Genomic DNA, 20,169 nt, shown 5'->3' with positions numbered 1-20,169 from the left:
TCATCTAGTTCCAACCCCCCTGCCATGGGCAGGGACACCTCCCACCAGACCAAGTTGCTCAAAGCCCCATCCAGCCTGGCCTTGAACACCTCCAGGGATGGGGCATCCACAACTTCCCTGGGAAACCTGTTCCAGTGCCTCACCACCCCCATAGTAAAAAATTTCTTCCTGATATCTATTCTGAATCTCCCCTCTTCCAGTTTGAAGCCATTACCCCTTGTCCTATCACTACTTGCCCTTGTAAAAGTCCCTCTCCTGCCTTCTTGTAGGCCTCCTTTAGGTACTGGAAGGCCGCTATAAGGTCTCCCCAGAGTCTTCTCTTCTCCAGGCTGAACAACCCCAACTCTCTCAGCCCGTCTTCATAGGAGAGGTGCTCCAGCCCTCTTATCATCTTCGTGGCCCTCCTCTGGACCCACTGCAACAAGCCCATGTCCTTTTTATGTTGAGGCCTCCAGAGCAGGACACAATATTCCAGGTTGGGTCTCATGAGAGCGGAGTTTATGTTAGTCTCACACAGATGTAACTTCCCTGAATTCCTAACTTCCTATTGATTAACATGAAATCAGAAATGGGCATAACCTGCATTATAGTAGAGGTTTATAGTAATAAAAAGTTGTGTTCCATGATGCAGAACCATGGTAATTTTCCTTTGGAGTAGCTTGCTGACAGAGCAGAAAAGAAATAAACAAACAAGCTTCCTTCTTTCTTAAGACAGCTTTCATCTATAGATCATAAGAATTAAAATGGGTAAAATGTGACAGCTGAGACTACATATGCAGTACTGGCATTGTAAGGCTAAGCCAGCACTATGAAAACACAGAACTCTGTCTGAAACAACCTGTGTCCACTTTCTATCATACTTGTACATTAAAGTTAGTGAAAAGATACTTCCAAATTTGACTTCTGCCTGTAACAACCCTTTAAAATGCCATACTGCTGTCTATATTCACTGACATTCAGTAATCTCCTCACCAAATATATTCAGCTTTACACTAGGAATAACATCCAGTGTTGCAGAGCGACCTTTTCCCCCACCCCTTACCTTCTCCTGCAAAGCTTTAGAAAGAGGAGAGGCAAAGACATGGGAGCCAGGCAAGGTACAGGATAGGGAAACACTGCAAGGATGACTCATGTTTTGTTGCGTTCATTTTGCAGAATGAAATTTAATTAAAGCTTTATCTTGGATTTCACTGACAGAGATTCTGTGGAGGTTATCTTGGGAAGTAAATTTGCCATGTAAGGCTGAATTATTTCTACTGTCAATTTTCAGAAGTGATCTGTGCTTTAAGGAAGAACATTGATGAGCTGGTCATATGTCTAAGCTAGTCCTCTTTACTAGATGTCTGCCTTCTGCTTTGCTTCAGGATTCCTGTGGAGCAGTCTGTTTGGTTCTTTGATGTAAATAGGTATTTTTCTTCTTTGGCACAGTAACAACATACCAAATTTTCCAACAGAGTGAAATTTTCTTGCCAGACTTTATTTGCTTCCCAGGTAATTAATTTTTCCCTCTTCTATTCTTTCAAAACATCCTTTCTCTAACCTGCTACAAATAAAATACTCTTATGTCAAAGGAACATACTAATGACCTGGGACTCCACACACTTTCCTAATTGCCTTTTTTGTAGCCACACAACGAAGACTGAGTAGTGCAGCTGTAAATGCTCATGGCAGTGACTAAGTCAGCACAGTTCCTTGGTTTTGCAATGGAAACTTCCTTACTCTCTTTTATTTTTTCAGGAACAACTGCGGTGAGCACGAAGCCAGTTCACTGTACCTTTACCCACCCCCAGGTGCAGTCCGCACCAGCACAGGCCTGGCTGTTTCAAAGGAGCAGCTCCTGGATCCATGGCATGGGTGTGCTGGTGCGTTAATGGATTGGGATTAATTATGCATAGCCCGGCAGCTGGACGACTGATGAGGATAGAGCTGCCGCGGTGGCAGATGTTTCCCTGGGGTTTGAGGATGTGAAAGCCTCCACCACCCCCCGCCTTCCCCGACCCGTCCCCTCTTTCGCCAGAGATGCAAGTGCAGAGCTTGGAACTGCGGCTGGGAAAGCCCCGCCGCTGACTTCCCCGCGGCAGGGAAGGCCGAAGGGCGGCGACGCCACCTCCAGCCCCGCCGCTCGCCTTCACCCCCCCCGCGCTCCCCTCGCTTCGCCTCGCCTGCCCCGCGCGCCTCGCCCGGCGGCCGTTGGGGGCGGCTAACGGCTGCCGCGCGCCCCAGCGGTCGGAAGAGGCGCTGGGGCCTCTGGCGATGTGGCGTGGGGCGCGGGGCCGCCGCCGGGCAATGGCCGCTGCCGCCAGCCGCCTCACTGCCCCCTTCCTACTCCTCCTCCTCCTCCCGCTCGTCCCGCTGCAGGCACTGCCCGCAGGTACCTTCTACCCTCCCGGGCGGTGCGGTGGCGCCGCCCGGCGGCAGTCGCCGGGGTTTCGCTCGCCTCAGGCCGGCGGCACCCGTGGCCTCGGGCAGGTGGTGGGGCGGCGGGGTCGAGCCACAGGCTGCTCATTCCCCGCAGGGCCTGGCCGCGCAGCTCGGGGAAGGCGGCGGTGGCGGCACCGAAACTTCGCTGGGTACCGTCCCTGCCCTGCTGGGAGCATCGGGTGTGAATTTTACAGGTTTTCCCGAGTTCAGTCCCTGCCTGTGCCTTTGTCCTTACCCTCACGTATTTATTTATTTCTTTCTACAAAAGCAGATGCATGTGTCACAACATTTGTGACCCTCTTTGCAGCCTGGTAGTTCTTAAGTTTGTGTTGCTGTCCGTGGCATGCTGTTCCATAACACAGGAGCTGTGCCCTTTAACATCCAGCTTTCCCCTCTGGGTTTTGTTTTACACCTACCAATGTTTTTCCCGTCTACACCCACCAAATCAACCAAGGTTAAACTTCCTTTCCATATGTGGAGGTGGAGATGGATACAGGAAAGCTAAAGGATTATCTAAGTAATCTCTTTTATTTCCTCAAATATGAACAGTGAGTGCTGGGGAGAGGAGTGTTTCTCCTTCCTATGTACCAAAGAAGCTGCGTGGCTGAGGGGTTTGGTCACCACAGGCAAGTTGCACAGGCAGTGAGTAGCTGGTAATGTTGGTACACAGCTAAAAGAGCTGCATCAATTTGTTGAAGGCTCTGAGGTACAGAAGTAGTTATGTGGTAGGATACCAAGACACTGTATTTCGGGTGTACTAGTGCTGATTTTGTATGCACTTGTGTGCATAGTTGCAGCTGTCATTGATTGGGAAATTCAGTTGCATGGCCTCTCAACTCAAAGACTGGGAATGCCCTGAAATGACAGTCTCTGCTGCTTAGTAAGGTTTTGAAATTTGAACACAGGCTTTCTGATAGTATTAAATGGGATTATTTAATTTGTATATTAGTGTGCGTATGTGCCAGGTCTTCTTCCGTGGTCTGGTTATGGTCAAGCTTCACCAATTCCTTTACAAAGTCAGTCTTTTCCACAAGCAAGATTAGAGGTGAAGTTTGAAGTTGTACTCTCTGAGAAAAAAGGGAAAACCATGTGCAGTATTTCAGTATATGTTCACTGATACATTGCTGTCATAGTATTTCTTCTGTTTTAGGTTTTAGTAGGCATAATAGACATTGTCAATTCCAAAAAAGACATTTATTTCAATTGTATTGCACTGAGGAATTAATTATACAGTCTGAGTTAGACTGGTGTAAAGAATATGAATCTTTTTCTTTCAAGATTATTTTGTTCTGTTTTTTTTTGTTTACTAATGCTAACGGTTTTGGCTTACGTGTTTTTCCTTTAGTGAATAATTAAACTTTTTGAGGAAAATATGGAGCATGTTTCTTAAAATGTCTCAATTACATTTGACTTCTCTGAGCCATCTGAAGTGAGTTTCCATCTTACTGAAGTGATACAACACTTTAAATTTAGCTTGTTGCACAATAAGGCAAAAAACTCTCCTTTTTAACTAAACTTATGAAATGTGTTAGTGGTGTAGGAAATATGAAGGCCTGCTGGAAAATAATATAGTTGATATATTGAAAGCTTTTTTTTTTTTTTTGAAAGGGTTAAACTTAACTGAGACAGATTAGGAACTGAAGTTTGGTTTCTCCTATATGACTTTCATATGACTAGTAATAGAAATGTTAATATTTCTGCACAGCACTTACCATCAATAGGCAGCTTAGAAATGCCAGCTGTAATTAAAATACTTCGATATAGGAAAACACTTGACTATTAGCATGATTGAGCAAAAATAACTTAAGTAAGTACCAGTGCTATTTATATACTCTTTTGGTGCAGAAATCTCTACAAAAATTATCTCAAAACATAATTACTTTGAAAAAACTTTTAGCAATTACCATAACTTAAATAAATCTTTTCCTATCGCTTCATAGAATTTTCATTTCTAAATAAATGAATTGAAACTATGCCAATTGAACGTTCTAGTAATACAGTATTTTATTAATTAATAAATTGATTGTTTAATTATTTAAGGCTCATTTTAAACTTTCTGTCCTGCCACTGCAATTTTCAGACCAAAATTAATTTTCTGATGAAGTATTTTGAAGGTGATTAATTTTGCAATGGTAATGTTCATTTTAAGGCTAAAAGATTCAGAATAAAATATTTTATGACACAGTAGAGTATACTTGATGTGAAAGTTAAAGTTGGTGAATGGCATTCCCTTTCAACTCAATGGGCACAGGAACAAGTGCTGATTTGGTCAGTACTAACTTACCCCGATTCCTCCTTTGGGCAGGGAGTGGGAAGGGACCCCTCTTTACCTGGCACTGTTGTAACTCCCTTGGATCAGGGAAGAGCAGGAGGGGTTGTTTGTCTGTGCAGGTACAACCCACCTGCTACTTCTGATCTGAGGGGAAATATAAATTATCCAGGGAAGTTGTGGATGCCCCATCATCTCTGGAAGTGTTCAAGGCCAGGTTAGATGGGGCTTTGAGCAAGCTGGTCTAGTGGGAGGTGTCCTTGCCCATGGCAGGGGGGTTGGAACTAGATGATCTTTAAGGTCCCTTCCAACCTAAACCATTCTATGATCGTGACCAAGGATGAGGAAAGGGCTGAGGTACTTAATGCCTTCTTTGCCTCAGTCTTTAGTGGTGGGGCCAGTTGTTCCCTGAGTACCCAGCCCCCTGAGCTAGAAGACTGGGACAGGGAGCAGAATGAATCCCCCATAATTCAAGGGAAAATGGTGAGTGACCTGCTACAGCACTTAGACACATGCAAGTCTATGCCTTTTACACTTAAATTCAGTTCTTTGCAGGATCTTTGGCCTGTGTCAGTGGTATAAATTAGCAGTAAAGCTGTTGAATTTAACTCCCATCAGATTTTAAAGTCACCCAATGAATCCTCAAGTAATATACCTACTTTATGTGGCAATGTACCCTTGAATTCCAGTCTTTGGGAATGGCTCTTCAGACAGCTGGGAAGTTTGAATCACCTGGGACTGGGGGGGTGAATTACCCCAAACTTCCATGTCTCTGATAGTGATATAAAACTGTTTTTCTTCATCTGTTTTCTTCTGCAAAACAACTGTTGCTCACACCTTGTATTATGCCTGTAAGAAGTGCAAGACAATGAGGAATCAGACCCCATATATTTCTAGTGCATTGGGTATTAATTTGGGTATTAATTCAGAAAGCACATTTCTTTTTCTCAAAAATGAGTGAAACTTAGCCTTTTCTACTGCTTGTTAAGTGCAGGTTCAAATTGAAGGGATGGAATAATATATTTAATGACTTTAAAATGCAGTTTAATCACTTCCCATGTCCTTTTTTTCTGTTGTTGTTCTTTCTGTGACTTAATGACATCTTGATACTTTTTTTCTATGAAAAGCCTCTTTTTAACCTGATAACAGGCACTCTTAAAATAGAGAGTGAGAACGGTAAGATCGTTTGTGCTTAGAGACTGCTGCAGAAAGCGCCATTTAAATTCGAGGTGATTAGGCAGAGACCTGAAAATGGCTTGAAAAAAATTTAAAAGGCAGTGCAGAAAGTGAGGGAAAAAAAGTATAAGAGTTGGGATTCATATGCAGACAGAAACATTTACTGACTGAAATGGCTGCTATGAAAATTAAATGTGTATACACATGACAGAGCATTTAACCTGACTTTGTCAAAATCTAGCATGCAATGTCATTGAAGATACCAAAAAAGTAATTCCAGAAGTTTTACATTATGACCTTTCAGTAACTATAGTGCTTCCACTTTTTCTAGTTCTTTTTAAATAAACAGTTCAAGAGCTCCATCTTCGGGCTTAAATTATTACTGTAAAAAAATATTACTTTCCTTCTGCATTGACTGAACATCCCAAAAAGTTATGTATATCTGTTCATACCTTGTCAGTTTGCAAGGCTTGACTTTTCTGTATGCATTTATTCAGTTGCCTTTTCATAAACTTGGAAGACTTTCCTTTCTGTAGAAGATTGTTGTTTTCAGTTTTTCTCTCATTAATTTATTTGGTTTTGGTCAATTATGTTCTTCCTTTCCAATTGTAACACATAAATAAACTTGACAGTTCTTAAAATATTTATGGATTATGTGGACAGATAATTGTGTCAGATGAAATTTTAAAACAGGCTGTTTTTCAGGTAGGATTTATAATTTGCTATAAATTAGTATGCTTTTATTAAAAGCAAAGGATATGCTGATTTTTTGTCAATAGAGAGTCTGATCATGTTCTTTTGGGAACTGAATTTTAATGAAAAATTGGCTTTGTTTCTGCCAGTGCAACAGAATTCTAAAACACTTAACATAAATATTCCAGTGAGAAAATTTTAATCCATTTCATTTTCAATAAAACTCCTCCAATCCTTCTAGGATGTCTTTGGGGAAAATGAAGTTATTTGAAAAATTTTGCTTCTCAAAGTTGTGGAAGTGGTACATAGTGAAGAGATACTGTGAAGTAAATGGAACTGTTAATCACAGAAATCCTTCATATAGGAGACTAGTCATGATTATCTTTTCTTATTATTGAATTGATGATTTCCCATTATTACTTAAATCAAGATAAATCAAAACAAATCTGACACTCAATCCTGTCTCTCTCATTGCCCTCAACGCATGCCTTAATCTATAACCAGTTTACCAGGGTATTTATTGTTGATTTTAGTTTTTGAATATTGAATCTAAGTTAACAACAAGCACTGATCTGGTGCCACATAATTTTTTAGCCCATCTTCATAAAATAACTGGTACTGAATATATGTTCAGTATTTTATTGTATTGTATTCAAGGCTTTCTATGCCTTTGTTATTTACTTTCTTTCCCAGATTCCCCAAAAGAATTAGAAATCACAAGCACACCTTAACGCCTAGTAGCCCACGTTCTTTCCAAGCAGGAGGTGGAGACAAAGAACACAAAATATTGAGGGGTCTACTAGCCATTATCTTTCTGCTGGCTTCAGTTCTGTATCTCTGGAAATTCTGTAGAATAACCTCAGATATGACTTGTACTAGAATGTTCACCTGAAAGATACTTCAATTTTCTTTCAGAAGCCTTGTATGTCTTGCAAAGCTTTGCAATCCTTATGAATGTGTTTTTAATTTCTATTTAAAATAGAAGAAACGTAACTTAAAATAGCTATAAAATACCTTATATTTCATCTCATGGTGAAATTAAGAAAATCACTATCATGACAGAACCCAAGCTCATTACTTCATTAATGGTCAATATACACATTGATTGACCTCCCGACAGAGGGTATCAAAACAGTGCAGCTAACTTTTATTCTCATTTTGGACAGTGCCTGTCCTCACAGTTTTAATTTAAAATGTGACAGTTCTGTTGTAAGACATATATATATTTAAAAATACATCTAAATTTAAGTGCTCTTTAGAATAAGGATGCTTTTTCTGTGTCAGGCCTTTGTCATTGTTTTTTGTTGCCTTAATGAGAGTTGTGTATTTTGTAAGACATTAGGGGAGTATTAACTTAATATGTATTGAAGAACAAGTCTATTAAAGGGTGTAGATAAACCTAAATTATGCTGCTTGCTTTTTTCAGATAAATTAGTTTTATTAATGTCAATTATCTTTTAACAGTTCAGCCCTCAGAGAGATTTTTAAGAAGTGTGGGGCCAAGACACAATGGCTTAAAAATAGTGGGATCTGTCATATTTCCAGGTATTTTTCTTTAAACATTATGTAACAATTAGTGAAAATACTGTTTTTGCCAAGAAAAGGCTCCTCTTTATCATATCCCTTGTTGCTGAATTGTTTTAAATGTTTGTAAGTGGCTTAATTAATTACAATTCTGTAGTGATTTATGTATACTTAATAGGCTGTCTGACAGCATATATTTCTGTCATTGGATTTATTTTTCATAGTTTTTTTATTCTTACTGATAATTTTTATGAAACCGAGATAATTATTTTCTGTAATTTTTATAAAAATATCAACATTCAGTGTACTCTGCCACCTGGCTGTAGGACTCTTGTTCTGAAATACTGTTCTCTTGCACTGTTGGTATTCCAACTTCATCTTACTTGTTATGTACACAGGATCTGAGACATAAAGTTTGTGTTATTTTCTACAACAAAAAATAAGAAGAGCTAAGAAATAATTGCTTTCTAAGTTAAATCCATGTAACTTCAGATTATAATATTATCAGTTTCTTTTCTCATTAAACAAAACAATTCCTTGAAAATCTGAAAATTAAAAACCAGGCTGTTCCTCATTGCCATATATTTCCTCATGTTGCTTTTTCTCTCAATGCACATTGCCAATTTGGTTTTGGTAATACATTTCCCCATAGTTTACTCCATGTGGGTTTTCCAGTTACAGCTTTACTAGTAGCATATCTAGAAGTGATGCTTCTGTTGTTTGGGGGAATGCAAAAAGACAACATTTTTTGACCTTTTTTGATACAAATTCTTAGACATGTCAGTTTTTGTCCAAAGGTGAAACAATTCTGGGAAATTGCTTCAATTCAATTGTTTTAAAACAATTTGTTTTTAAAAGTTTCTCTTAGGCATTTAACTTACAATATTTTTTAGCATTAATGTTAAATAATGTCTCTGATTGGTGTACGTTTTCTGTCTTCTGATTCTGTCTGTAAAAAAGACTACTATTTGAATGGCACAGGACAATTTGAAAGTTAGAAGGCAAGATTAAAATGTTTTATCCCAACTCTGTTTATAAACAATTTAGTATTAATAAAGAATGCTTCCACCTTCTCTGGGACAGAACATTGTGAGTATACTAGACTTGGCTGCAGTATTCTTTTGAGGTGCAATAACATCTCTTTTTTGAAGTTTTTTTTTTTCACCAAAATCTGGTTAAATACAATGCTCCACTATTAAATCCTGCACTTTTAAAATATCTGATGTAAATGTTCTTTTTTGGATCACTATTTGTGGTAAATATTTTTATAATAGAGAGAATCTGAACAAATAAGAAAAAAAGCAAAGAACTTTAATTAAAGAGCAAGACTTCATTTTGAAACCAAGAAGAATAAAGTTATACCTGGTAGATATTTTTTCAGCCATTATTTTCTATCAGATGCCCTTCTGTTATATCATTCCTATGATACATGTTTACAAAACTGTCATGGAAATTTACAGTGGTGGGACAGAATTTACCATCTTGGCAGGTTATGATAATAATGACACCATAAATTTATTATTACCACTTTTTATTATGGTTATGTAATTTCTTTAATATTGCTGTGAGACTGAACAAAGTGACCTTCAGGAAATGAAAAACAAAATGTGAAAGAGAAGAGATAGGCAATGAACAATTTTGCCGCAATAGACTATTACTAAATTTTGAGAAAAGTTATTAAGGATTTGCAATGGCAAAAGGCTAATCATATTAGCAGTTGCATTAACATGTAGAATTCATATTGATTTTCATGCTTTGTGGTTAAAAACAGAAACACCATCTGTTAATGACATTTATTTCCATGATATACTATTGTACAATTGAAAATATATACTTTGCTATTTTCTACAATGTAAGCTACTGTAAAAAAAAATTATTATTAGGTGGGATGGACATACCTCCTGAGCTTAAGACTACCAAAATTCTGAAGTTATTCTTATGTATTACATCTAAGTATACTGTAATGTGAATGTAAGTGGCTTTTCATTTTTAATGAAAGCGAACAGTCATACTTGGAGAGGAGAGAAAACTGTGGTGGCATTACCACCAGTTGCCATAATGGAGAAGTGAAAACTGTTTTTCTGAGCATTAATACCTTCCTGCAACAAATACTTAAACTGTTTTCCACTTGCAGGGAATCTGAAATTGTCAATGGTAAGATAACATTGTGGTAATTTGCTTATTTGATTCAGTTTAAATTATTAGTCAGATTCTCCAAATCACAAATGCAGTAGCTGTAATGTTTTATACTAGGTGTAGCTTTTCAGTGGCATTAGGGTAGCCTGATACAGAGCATGGTATATTCAAGTTCAGACCTTACTAGTGCATAAATATGTAGCATCCCATGCTTCTGAACAGGACAAATGCTTTGCATAATGGCAGTGGGAAGGAAAATAAAACAAATTGTACACATTGAAATCCTACATATTATGGAAGTGATTATGGCTACACCAGTCATAGTTTTTAGAAACAACTGAAGATCTAGAAGCACCTGTATGCCACAAATCGCATACAAGACATGCGCACTTGGTAATAGAATGGAAACAGCAAGCTTTCAAGTTTGAGTATCCAACATACTGCAACTTCGCTCTCTCCATGTGTGTGTTGGACACAAACTGAGACAGAATGCTGCAGAAGCCCATGCTTGTGAGAACCTGCTAAGTGACATACTCCATTCAGGAGGATGTTACAGTGCACTGTCATTCTAGTTTACACAACCAGATAAGCCTAGAACTACGAAGAATTATCTTAATTTTATTTTCCAGAGAAAACAAACCTTCTCTCTATTTTGTATTTCATTTTGATGGTAGAGATAACAGAACCAGTCCCAAAATTAGAACTCCATTCGAGATCATCGTCTTGAAATTTATATAGCTCACTGTTAGGATAGCATTGATAAATACTTGATGCTAATGATAATTTTTTTTTCAGTCAAAGTTTATGTCAAGCTGAATCACAGCAGTCCACGTATTTTATGTCTTACAAGTCATCTGCGAAACTTAGAACTCATTGATCCAAAATTCCAGTGGAATGGACCAGGTGGTGGTCTTTCTTCAGGTAAGGATTTATTTTCTTACATGTCCTCCTACATCCCCACCCCTCCCCCCTGTTCTTCCCCCAAAACAGCATGAGGATTATAAAGGTGGGAATGTAAAAGGAGAAGTAACTGAGAATACTTTGCGAGTGTTTGTATGTATATCATATAAATTAACTTTCACTTTTCAGAAAGAAAGGGGTGAGATAACCAAACTAAAAGACGTTTTCAGATCTCTGTAAAGAATGGTGCCATCTCTAAAGAGCAGTAGACGGAGCAGGGCATGTTGGATGCAACAGAGGTTGAGGATGACATTCTTTGCTGTACTGAGAGCTGGGAGTGTTCTGCAAGGACAGAATAATAGGGTGACAAATGGTGTGATCTAGCCCAACTGCTTGGTCAATGACAGCCTATCTTCAGTTATGAAGTTGCTCAGGACCTTGACTGCTTGAGTTTGAGGAATCTCTGTCCTTGGAGATTTTCTGTCTTTTCTGTGCAACCTGTTCTTTTATTCTTATTTTCAGTCATGTTTTCTCTTATTGCAGCTCGTTATTGTTGCTGCTTGTCTTTTTGTCTTAAAATGAATAAAATGATTATTCTTCCCTGTATCTTCTCTTAGGTAGTGAAGGGCTGCAATTCCCTCCTTAGGGTAAAAATCCCAGTTTCCTCTGCCTCTTGTCCTATGGTCCAACTCCCTAATCATCTCAGAAGCCTTCTTCTTGACTTGCTCCAGTTTGCTAGGATCTGTCTTGTACTGAGGTGTCAGAACCGGACACAGTGTTCCAGAGTGCCCAAATGAGTGGTGAATAGGGAGAAAATGATCACTTCTCTTGACCTGCTGGATATATTGTTGCTAATGCAGGCCAGTATGCAGTTAGCCTTCACTGCTGCAAAAGTGTGTTTCTGATTTGTGTTCAGTTTTAAATTCACCAGGACTCCCAGGTACTTTTTTTCAGGGATGCTCCCAAGTCATCTGGTCCCCATCTGCGTACATTGCTGCTCTTACTCTCTCAGGTGCAGGATTTTGCATTTATCACTGTTGAACTTCATGAGGTTTCTGGCAGACCGTCTCTGCTTGTGCAAGGTCTCACTGAATGGCAGCAATGTCCTGTAGTGTATCAGCCACCCCACCAATTTGATGTCTTTTGCATACTGGACAAGAAAGCCTTCAGTCTTGGGGTGCAGGACACTGGTAAAGATGTTAAGCAGGTCTGGTGCTTTTATCAGCCCTGACAAAAGCCCTTCATAACTGGCTGCTAGGTAGACCAGTCTTCAAAATGATGATGCAGAGTTTTTCATCCATCCTACATTCCATTTGTAGTTCATATGTCCGTAGTTGGGCTACAAGGATGTGATGGAGGACCATACTGAAATCCTGGCTAAAGGCTTTCAGTGTATATGACATCTACTGCTTTCCCCTCATCCTCAGAGGCAGTCATTTAATTCCAGAAGACACTCAGGCTGGTCAGCTGTGATTTACCAATGGCAAATTGATGCTGCCTGTTCTCAATGACTGTCTTGTCATTCATGCATCTGGAAATGACTTCCAGCAGTTCTATCATCTTTGCAGGGCCTGGGGTGAGGATGGCTGACCTGTGATTCCATGGGTTTTCTTCCTTGCCTATTTTTATAATGGATGTATTTTTTTGGTCTTTCTGGTCATTGGGGACCTCATGACCATCAAAACAGACAAGAATTATTAATTACTTAGCTCCCTCAGAATCCTCAGATATATCTCATTCTGGTCTATAAACTTGTACATGTCTAGCTCACTTAAGTCAGTCCCTAACACCACACTTCTCTCTCCCTGTAGCATCTCCTCTAAACTTTGGTAGAGACTGGGGCAGAGCTGGAAAGCAGCCCTTGCAGTGTTGTGTACCTTAGTGTTTTCCGTGTCATTTGTCACTAAGTAATTCATCCTCATTCAGCCTTGGGGCAGCATTTTTATCACTCTTACTTTATTTCATGTATTTCTGTTGGCCCTTCACATCCTTTGCCAATTTCAACTTCTGGTTAATCTGCTCATGGAGAATGTAAACATTCATTTTCAGAAAGATGCCTCTAATGAAATCATTGTACTAATCTGCTAGTATGGCATGAAAACCTCAAACAACTGCCTGTCTGTGTGGAGTATGTTGGGCTACTTGTATGTATGTTATTTTTCTCACACGATAGGCATTGCTTAGAGATCATGACTGGCTCATCAGCAGTATCTTTCCAAGTCTGAGCCAGGAACCTGAGTTCTGTTTTTTTTTTGTTTGTTTGTTTCCTTACGCATATGTCTCATTTACTCTTCAGTGCAATTTATTTTTTAAAAACAACAATAAGCATTGTGATGAATTTATAAACCTGTTTAATCTTTTAGTTTAGTTTACAATTTAACTTATGAACAATTTAGCTTATCCTTTGACAATGGCAGTCTTTCCAAAACCTATTTACTTTCCTCTTGGTCTGTACTAGTGTCTACCAGAACTCTGTCCTTGCTCTTATATTTTCCTGTTATGCAATTTGAAATACAGTTTACACCGTAGTGATTCTTCATTCTTAATCCTCTACATGCTAACCTTCATAGTAGAGCATTTCACATTTATACGATATCTAACACTGCACCGTGTTTTTGCACTGACTCTGATAACAGTCTTTGATCTCAGAAAGAATTTTTAGCATTCTTTGCTTCAAAGTGGTATAGGTGATTTTGCTTATACTTAAGCCTGTGGGCTATGTCTTTTTATGTGAAACTGCTAATCTCCCTTGGGATGGATATATTCTGGTTAGCTGAGTGTCCTGCATTGTTACTGATGTATTTTGATGCCCAGTCTGTGATGCATGACAGACACAGTATAAAGTATATTGTCATGTAGTTAAGTACTGAGCTTAATCTGATCAGACAGAAGACAACCTCCTGATTCACAATTAAGAAAAATTGCCTGTTTCACTACTCTGGTTTCTGTTTACTCAAACTACCGTGTTAACAGTGTAGAACAGAAAACCATGGAGACCTCAGAGATCTTCCACTTGGCAGATTTAAATCTCTTCAAGCAGATTGCTTCAGTAGTATCCAAAGTTGCTATGTCAACCTTGGTTCACTAGCAAAAAAGTTATGGTGGCAGAGGTTCTTTGCTCTGCGGCAACTTCAGGTGTACTAGAATCAGCAGCAGGTGGGCAAAAAACATTTCAGTGAGAGAAGAAAACTTGTGTTGTCCTGACATAACTTTCTATAAAGATGAGATTTTAGAAAAGTTATTTTTAAAAAGTGGTAATCGGAGGACTTCAGCTTCAGCCACCACAATTTTGGGTAAATATACTTCTTTGTCTCCTAGGGCTGTTGTGACATTCTTTTTTTTTTTTTTCCTGACTCAGAGAAAATAAAGCATAAACAGACAAAAAGCTATTTAAAGTTTCTAGCTCATGAAATGTTTGATTTGTAAAAGAATTTGATCACTTGGCCTCCTTTTAGAATGGGTGTAATCCTAAGTGGTAAAAATTAGCTGGTTTTGGTGTGACTATTTAGTCTTCTAATATCTATCATAGTGAATCTCCATAACAGTGGGAAATTAGGATTCATAAACCTTGCTTGTTACATTATTTCATACTTCTTCAGTGTGGTTGTAGGAAAGAAAAGAATCCTTTCAGTGGAAATGTAGAATTGTGAATTGAGTTTTAGGAAAGACTAACAAAATACTGCTCTTGCAACGCTTCAAAAGAAATGCAATTATTTAACCATAAAATCTGTAGAAAGAGAGCCTATCTTTCATTGCACTATCTGTCATAGTTAAAAACCGATTCTCTTTCAGGCACAGCAGCCCTTAACATGCACCTTAATAGGGTGTTTTGTGCCCCAAAAGTCTGTCTGGCTATATCATGACTACAGTAAAACCTCACGAAGAGAAGTAAATACTTTTCTTTCTGTATCCTTTAAGAAAAAGTTCTGTTTTTTGAGCAAGCAGCTTTGTTCACACATAGTTCCAGTCCACTTATGTGCAGTTGAAAGAGTAATAAAAAATTAAATACTGCACACAATGTAATATAAAATCATTACAACTTTAAAATTAGCAAGTAATTTTTCTTCACTTAGCATAGTGATTCTTTTGTATTAAGATCTGGAAATTGTACTTTGAAGTTTTTAAACAGCTGTTGGGCTGGTTGAGAAATATACTTTAGGTGGAGGAAAAAACTTTAAAATAATTTCTTCTTATATTCTAGATCTTAAAGTTTTACTGCATAAAATAGCATTTTTGATGGTATTCTGAGCAGCTAAATAGAACAGAAAAGAGAAAGCATTTTCATCTTTATTTCCAAATGCAAACATGGGAATAGTCCTGTTCTAGTTTGGTAAAAATAAACCTAGGAATTTGGTTTTACAGGAAAGTTACTGCTTTTCATACACACTGTCACCTAATATATACATAGAAGGACTATTTGTGTCGGAAGATTGTGACTATCCTTTCATAGGACTGAAAAAAGTGTGTACTGTAGTTTTGTAAAACAAATCAACTAACAAATTACATACCCAGCCTCTCAACTACAAGCTAAACCCCAGATGTTCTAAAACCAGCTATTGGTATATCAAACAGTTCTTCTGTGGAGAGAGAAGGAAAGAGAATCAGAAGAAATATGAAGCTCCTTTTAGCAGATGTGTATATCTCTATACACATGCTGTCCTTGTAACTGATATATGACTTATACGTGTTTCCTGAGAGACTGTCAGAGTCCTGTCTGGACTACAAAACAGATTATGTTTCATTCCTAAGAAGCTTTTCAGGTGAAATCAAGTTTATTATATACTGTGTTAGCTTTTGATTCTGTACATGTATAATTCATCACAGAATTTACCTATTTGGACATCTTTAGACATTGCATATTTAAATTTGAACATGCTCAGCAGTTTAATCTGAAGATTAGAATTTATGATCTGGATTGATAGCTGTTTCTAAATCTCTGAAAAATCTGTTTCTGAAGAGCCCATTTGCTTGATTCTGCTGTCATTTACTTTTGTTCTAAATATATAATTTCAAAATACAGAAGTTGCTCCACTGTAAAACTGGTCTGAATAAGAGAGGGGGTGGGAGGGTGGGGAGTAACTTTATTTTTTGTTGCACTGAAAGAAATAGAAGGAGAATCAGTCTGTTTTAAGTTTAGTAACAGAGAAACTAAAATATAAGAACACTTAGTTTCCCATGGTATTGGGACCAGTGCTGTTTAACATCTTTGTTGGCGACATGAACAGTGGGATTGAGTGCACCCTCAGCAAGTTTGCTGATGACACCAAGCTGTGTGGTGCAGTTGACATGCTGGAGGAAAGGGATGCCATCCAGAGGGACCTGGACAAGCTTGAGAGGGAGACCTCTGCAAACCTCATGAAGTTCAACAAGGCCAAGTGCAAGGTCCTGCACGTGGGTGAGGGCAATCCCAAGCACAAATACAGGCTGGGTGGAGAATGGATTGAGAGCAGCCCCGAGGAGAAGGACTTGGGGGTATTAGTAGATGAGAAGCTCAACGTGAGCTGGCAATGTGCACTTGCAGCCCAGAAAGCCAGCTGCATCCTGGGCTGCATCAAAAGAAGTGTGGCCAGCAGGTCAAGGAAGGTGATTCTGCCCCTCTCCTCCACTGTGATGAGACCCCACCTGGAGTACTGCATCCAGCTGTGGAGCCCCCAACATAAGAAGGATGTGGACCTGTTAGAGAAGGTCCAGAGGAAGGCTGTGAAGATGTTCAAAGGGCTGGAGCGTCTCTCCTATGAGGACAGGCTGAGAGAGTTGGGGTTGTTCAGCCTGGAGAAGAGAAGGCTTTGGGGAGACCTTATAACAGCCTTTCAGTACCTAAAGGGGGCCTGCAGGAAAGATGGAGAGGGACTCTTTATCAGGGAGTGTAGCGATAGGACGAGGGGTAATGGTTTCTAACTGAAAGAGCGTAGATTTAGATTAGATATTAAGAAGAAATTCTTTACTCTGAGGGTGGTGAGACACTGGAAAAGGTTGCCCAGAGAATTGTGGAGGCCCCATCCCTGAGGTGTTCAAGGCCAGGCTGGATGGGGCTTTGAGCAACCTGATCTAGTGGAAGGTATCCCTGCCCATGGTAGGGGTATTGGAACTCAATGATCTTTAAAGTCCCTTCCAAACTAACCATTCTATGATGCTATGATTCCATGATTCTAAATATAATTATACAAGGGTATGGAAACTTAAGGGATTTAGCTTCTGTAACATAATTCTTACAGGAATCTGTTTTGCATCCTTCAAATTCCTGAGGATCCTGGAAAATGGTATAGCTTCCTCTCTTAGCATGAATTAAAGAAGAACTTCTGTTCTGTTTTAAATCATGCCAGTTTTCACTGACTCCAGGGAACCTCTGAGCTTGGCCACATTGCATTTTGTCCATCATGCCTGTGAAATGGCTCCTGTGTAATAGAGGTATATTAAGTCATATCATGGAATTCACATCACAACATGTGATGTGAAATCCTGCTCACCTGTCTTACTGGACTTGCTGCAGAGGAAAAGCATGGAATAAATATTAGATTTAAGAAAAGGGTGGATAGCTTAATCACTTTTAAATCCTGTTTTTTGAACTCAAACTCATTTGAGTAAGCAGTATACTTCCAGATAATCCCATGGAGCAAGGCATTTTAAGGGTGGTTCCTTTTATGACACTAGGGGGAAAAAAGCCCAAACCAACAACATAACGGGCTCTTTGATTTCACAATCCAGAGGGAGATTCTTTTCACACAGACATACCATTAAAATAACTAATGTTTACTATGTAAAAATTCTGATATTTTCTGGTATATGAAGCATTCCTTGTTCAAGGTAGGATAAAATTCTATAATAAAGTCAGTGAGTTAGTCCATCAGAAGAACACTTTACTGTTCCATTTCTGCTGATGTACTTTCAAAATATATTTTTGACCAAATCTCTTCACTGGATTTCCAAGCTTTGCCTTTTGCAGACTTCTTGTCATCTTTGCAGTTCAGTAATGCATTTTATAAATATAGTGAAGCTGTCTGTGATATATCTTAAAGGTGCTCCAGCTATCTAGGCAAATAACAGTGTTGTTGCTTTTGGCCCACGGAGGGCAGTTGCATATGCCAAAAGTCAGAACTAAAGTTCTTAGATCTATGCTGTTTTTCTGACAATATTAATCTGATAGCTATTTCAGCATACAGTACCAAATGACATCCCAGTTTATAGACTTAGCATCCTGAGTAGTTCATTATCAGATTAAAAATCTCTTCATCATCCAAGAAATGAAAGACAGTGTGCCATTAATGTGAGAGTTTAGGCTGATACGGAATCCCAAACCATTCTTGTCAAAGAATTTGCACTTTTAGTCTTTTTAATAGCACTCCTTTTTACCAGCACTTGATTTATTTCTTTTTTTTTTAACACGGTGATAGGTATGACAAAATTAATTAAAAGCTTAAATGGTTTCTTGAGGAACAAAGTTCTCCTACACCCTCCTGCCAAGTATGTAAATCTTCACTTCAATCGGGCTATTTTTTTCCCAATATCTTTCTTAAAAGCACATACCAGGAAAATCAGTGTGCACATACAGTTACATGTTAATTTGAATAGGAGTGTGGCTTTGAAGTGAATTGAGTGATTGTACCCACTTAGCACATTTTGTTTGGATCATGGTCTGGTCTTTGAGGGCACAAACTGGATTCATTTTGGATGAAGCTAATTGGAAAGGTTTGCTTTGAGAAATAGTGTGTGCTCAATATGTAAAACCAGATTAGGACTGGTCTGAAGTAAAAGCCCTAAGATGTGTAGTATAGAACTCATGTCCTTAGCATTGATTTTTTTCAGTCTAAAAATACGCTGCTTTCACACCATGCTAATTGCCTAAGCTTCCATCATCTACATAATAGGTCTAAATTATTTAGGATGTTAAAAAGGTTTTTTTTTTGGTCTCTGAAAATGGAAAAAAAAATCCATTCTCAAAATATTTTATCAGAGTGAGTATTTTACCTTGAAGTCTATTATAATTGACTCTGATCTAGTGGTTCACAATGTTTTCTTTGACAGTTGCCAGCAGGATGGGCTGCATACTACTATTTGAGAAACCCATATCTATGTTGTTATTGCCCGAGGACTTGTCAAGTCAGGAAAAGACTCATCAACTGTCATCATGTAACCCACATGTGGGCTGCATGGGGCAATTGTATGGCTCATTATCAGTGCCCAAATCTGACCTTAAACAGTGCTTCCCTTTCTCTTTAAAAACCTGGTTAAAGAGCCATGCTCATGATTTGTCCTTTGAAGTAGGATCCTACTTCCTCTCTGCCATGAACTACGGAGTTGTGTTAAGACTTTGGCCACTGTAACAATGCATATCTTTCCATACAGAAGGATTATTTTATGATATTAAACTTACATGATTCTCATTTTGGCATATACAGATCATTTCTTTGGAAGGTCTGTTATACAGTAATTGCTTAACTTAAACTTCCTGTCTTGCCTACTTTGACGTTTACTGTGTGTTAAACACAACCAGCAGCTAATTCATTAAGCAGTTCCTGAAGACTGAAAGGTTAGTAGTCAGTTTGACTATATAGAAGTATAAAAAGAGATTATTTGCCCACTTTATCCTTTTTGTTCTGGGAGTTTTTGGTTCTTGGAAGTGGTTATTGGAGAGAACAATAGAGCATAGAATCATAGAATTGCTGAGGTTGGAAGGGACCTTTAAGATCATCAAGTCAAACCGTTAACCTGCCCTGACAAAACCACTTCTAAACCATGTCCCCAGGTACCACATCTACCCTTTTTTTAAACACCTTCAGGGATGGCAAATCCACCACCTCCCTGGGCAGCCTATTCCAATGTTTAATAACCCTTTCAGTGAAAAATTTTTTCCTAATATCTAACCTAAACCTTGTCTAACATAACTTGAAGCCATTTCCTTTTGTCCTATCACTTGTCACCAGGGAGAAGAGGTCAGCCCCTGCCTCTCTACAACCTCTTTTCAGGTAGTTGTAGAGAGTGATAAGATCTCCCCTCAGCCTCCGCTTCTCCAGGCTAAACAACCCCAGTTACCTCAGTCGTTCCTCATAAGA

At 38.7% G+C, this 20,169-nt stretch overlaps 1 protein-coding gene across 1 annotated transcript in view; it reads left to right on the top strand.

Annotated features, from left to right (window-relative positions):
• Window positions 1-625: 625 nt before the first annotated feature.
• The window catches only part of ZPBP (zona pellucida binding protein), a gene marked incomplete at both ends in the record, with an annotated part of 34,602 nt that continues 15,058 nt past the window's right edge, over window positions 626-20,169 (top strand). Inside the window, 5 exons of the mRNA XM_082499203.1 lie at window positions 626-638; window positions 1,738-1,862; window positions 2,018-2,570; window positions 8,024-8,104; window positions 11,015-11,140. Coding sequence (XP_082355329.1) covers window positions 626-638; window positions 1,738-1,862; window positions 2,018-2,570; window positions 8,024-8,104; window positions 11,015-11,140 — 898 coding nt within the window. The remainder of the gene's footprint in view (window positions 639-1,737; window positions 1,863-2,017; window positions 2,571-8,023; window positions 8,105-11,014; window positions 11,141-20,169) is intronic.

The sequence above is a fragment of the Vanellus vanellus genome (assembly GCF_965231255.1).
Source record: "Vanellus vanellus genome assembly, chromosome: 2".
Classification (NCBI taxonomy): Eukaryota; Metazoa; Chordata; class Aves; order Charadriiformes; family Charadriidae; genus Vanellus; species Vanellus vanellus.
This window is presented reverse-complemented; position numbering and strand designations above follow the sequence as displayed.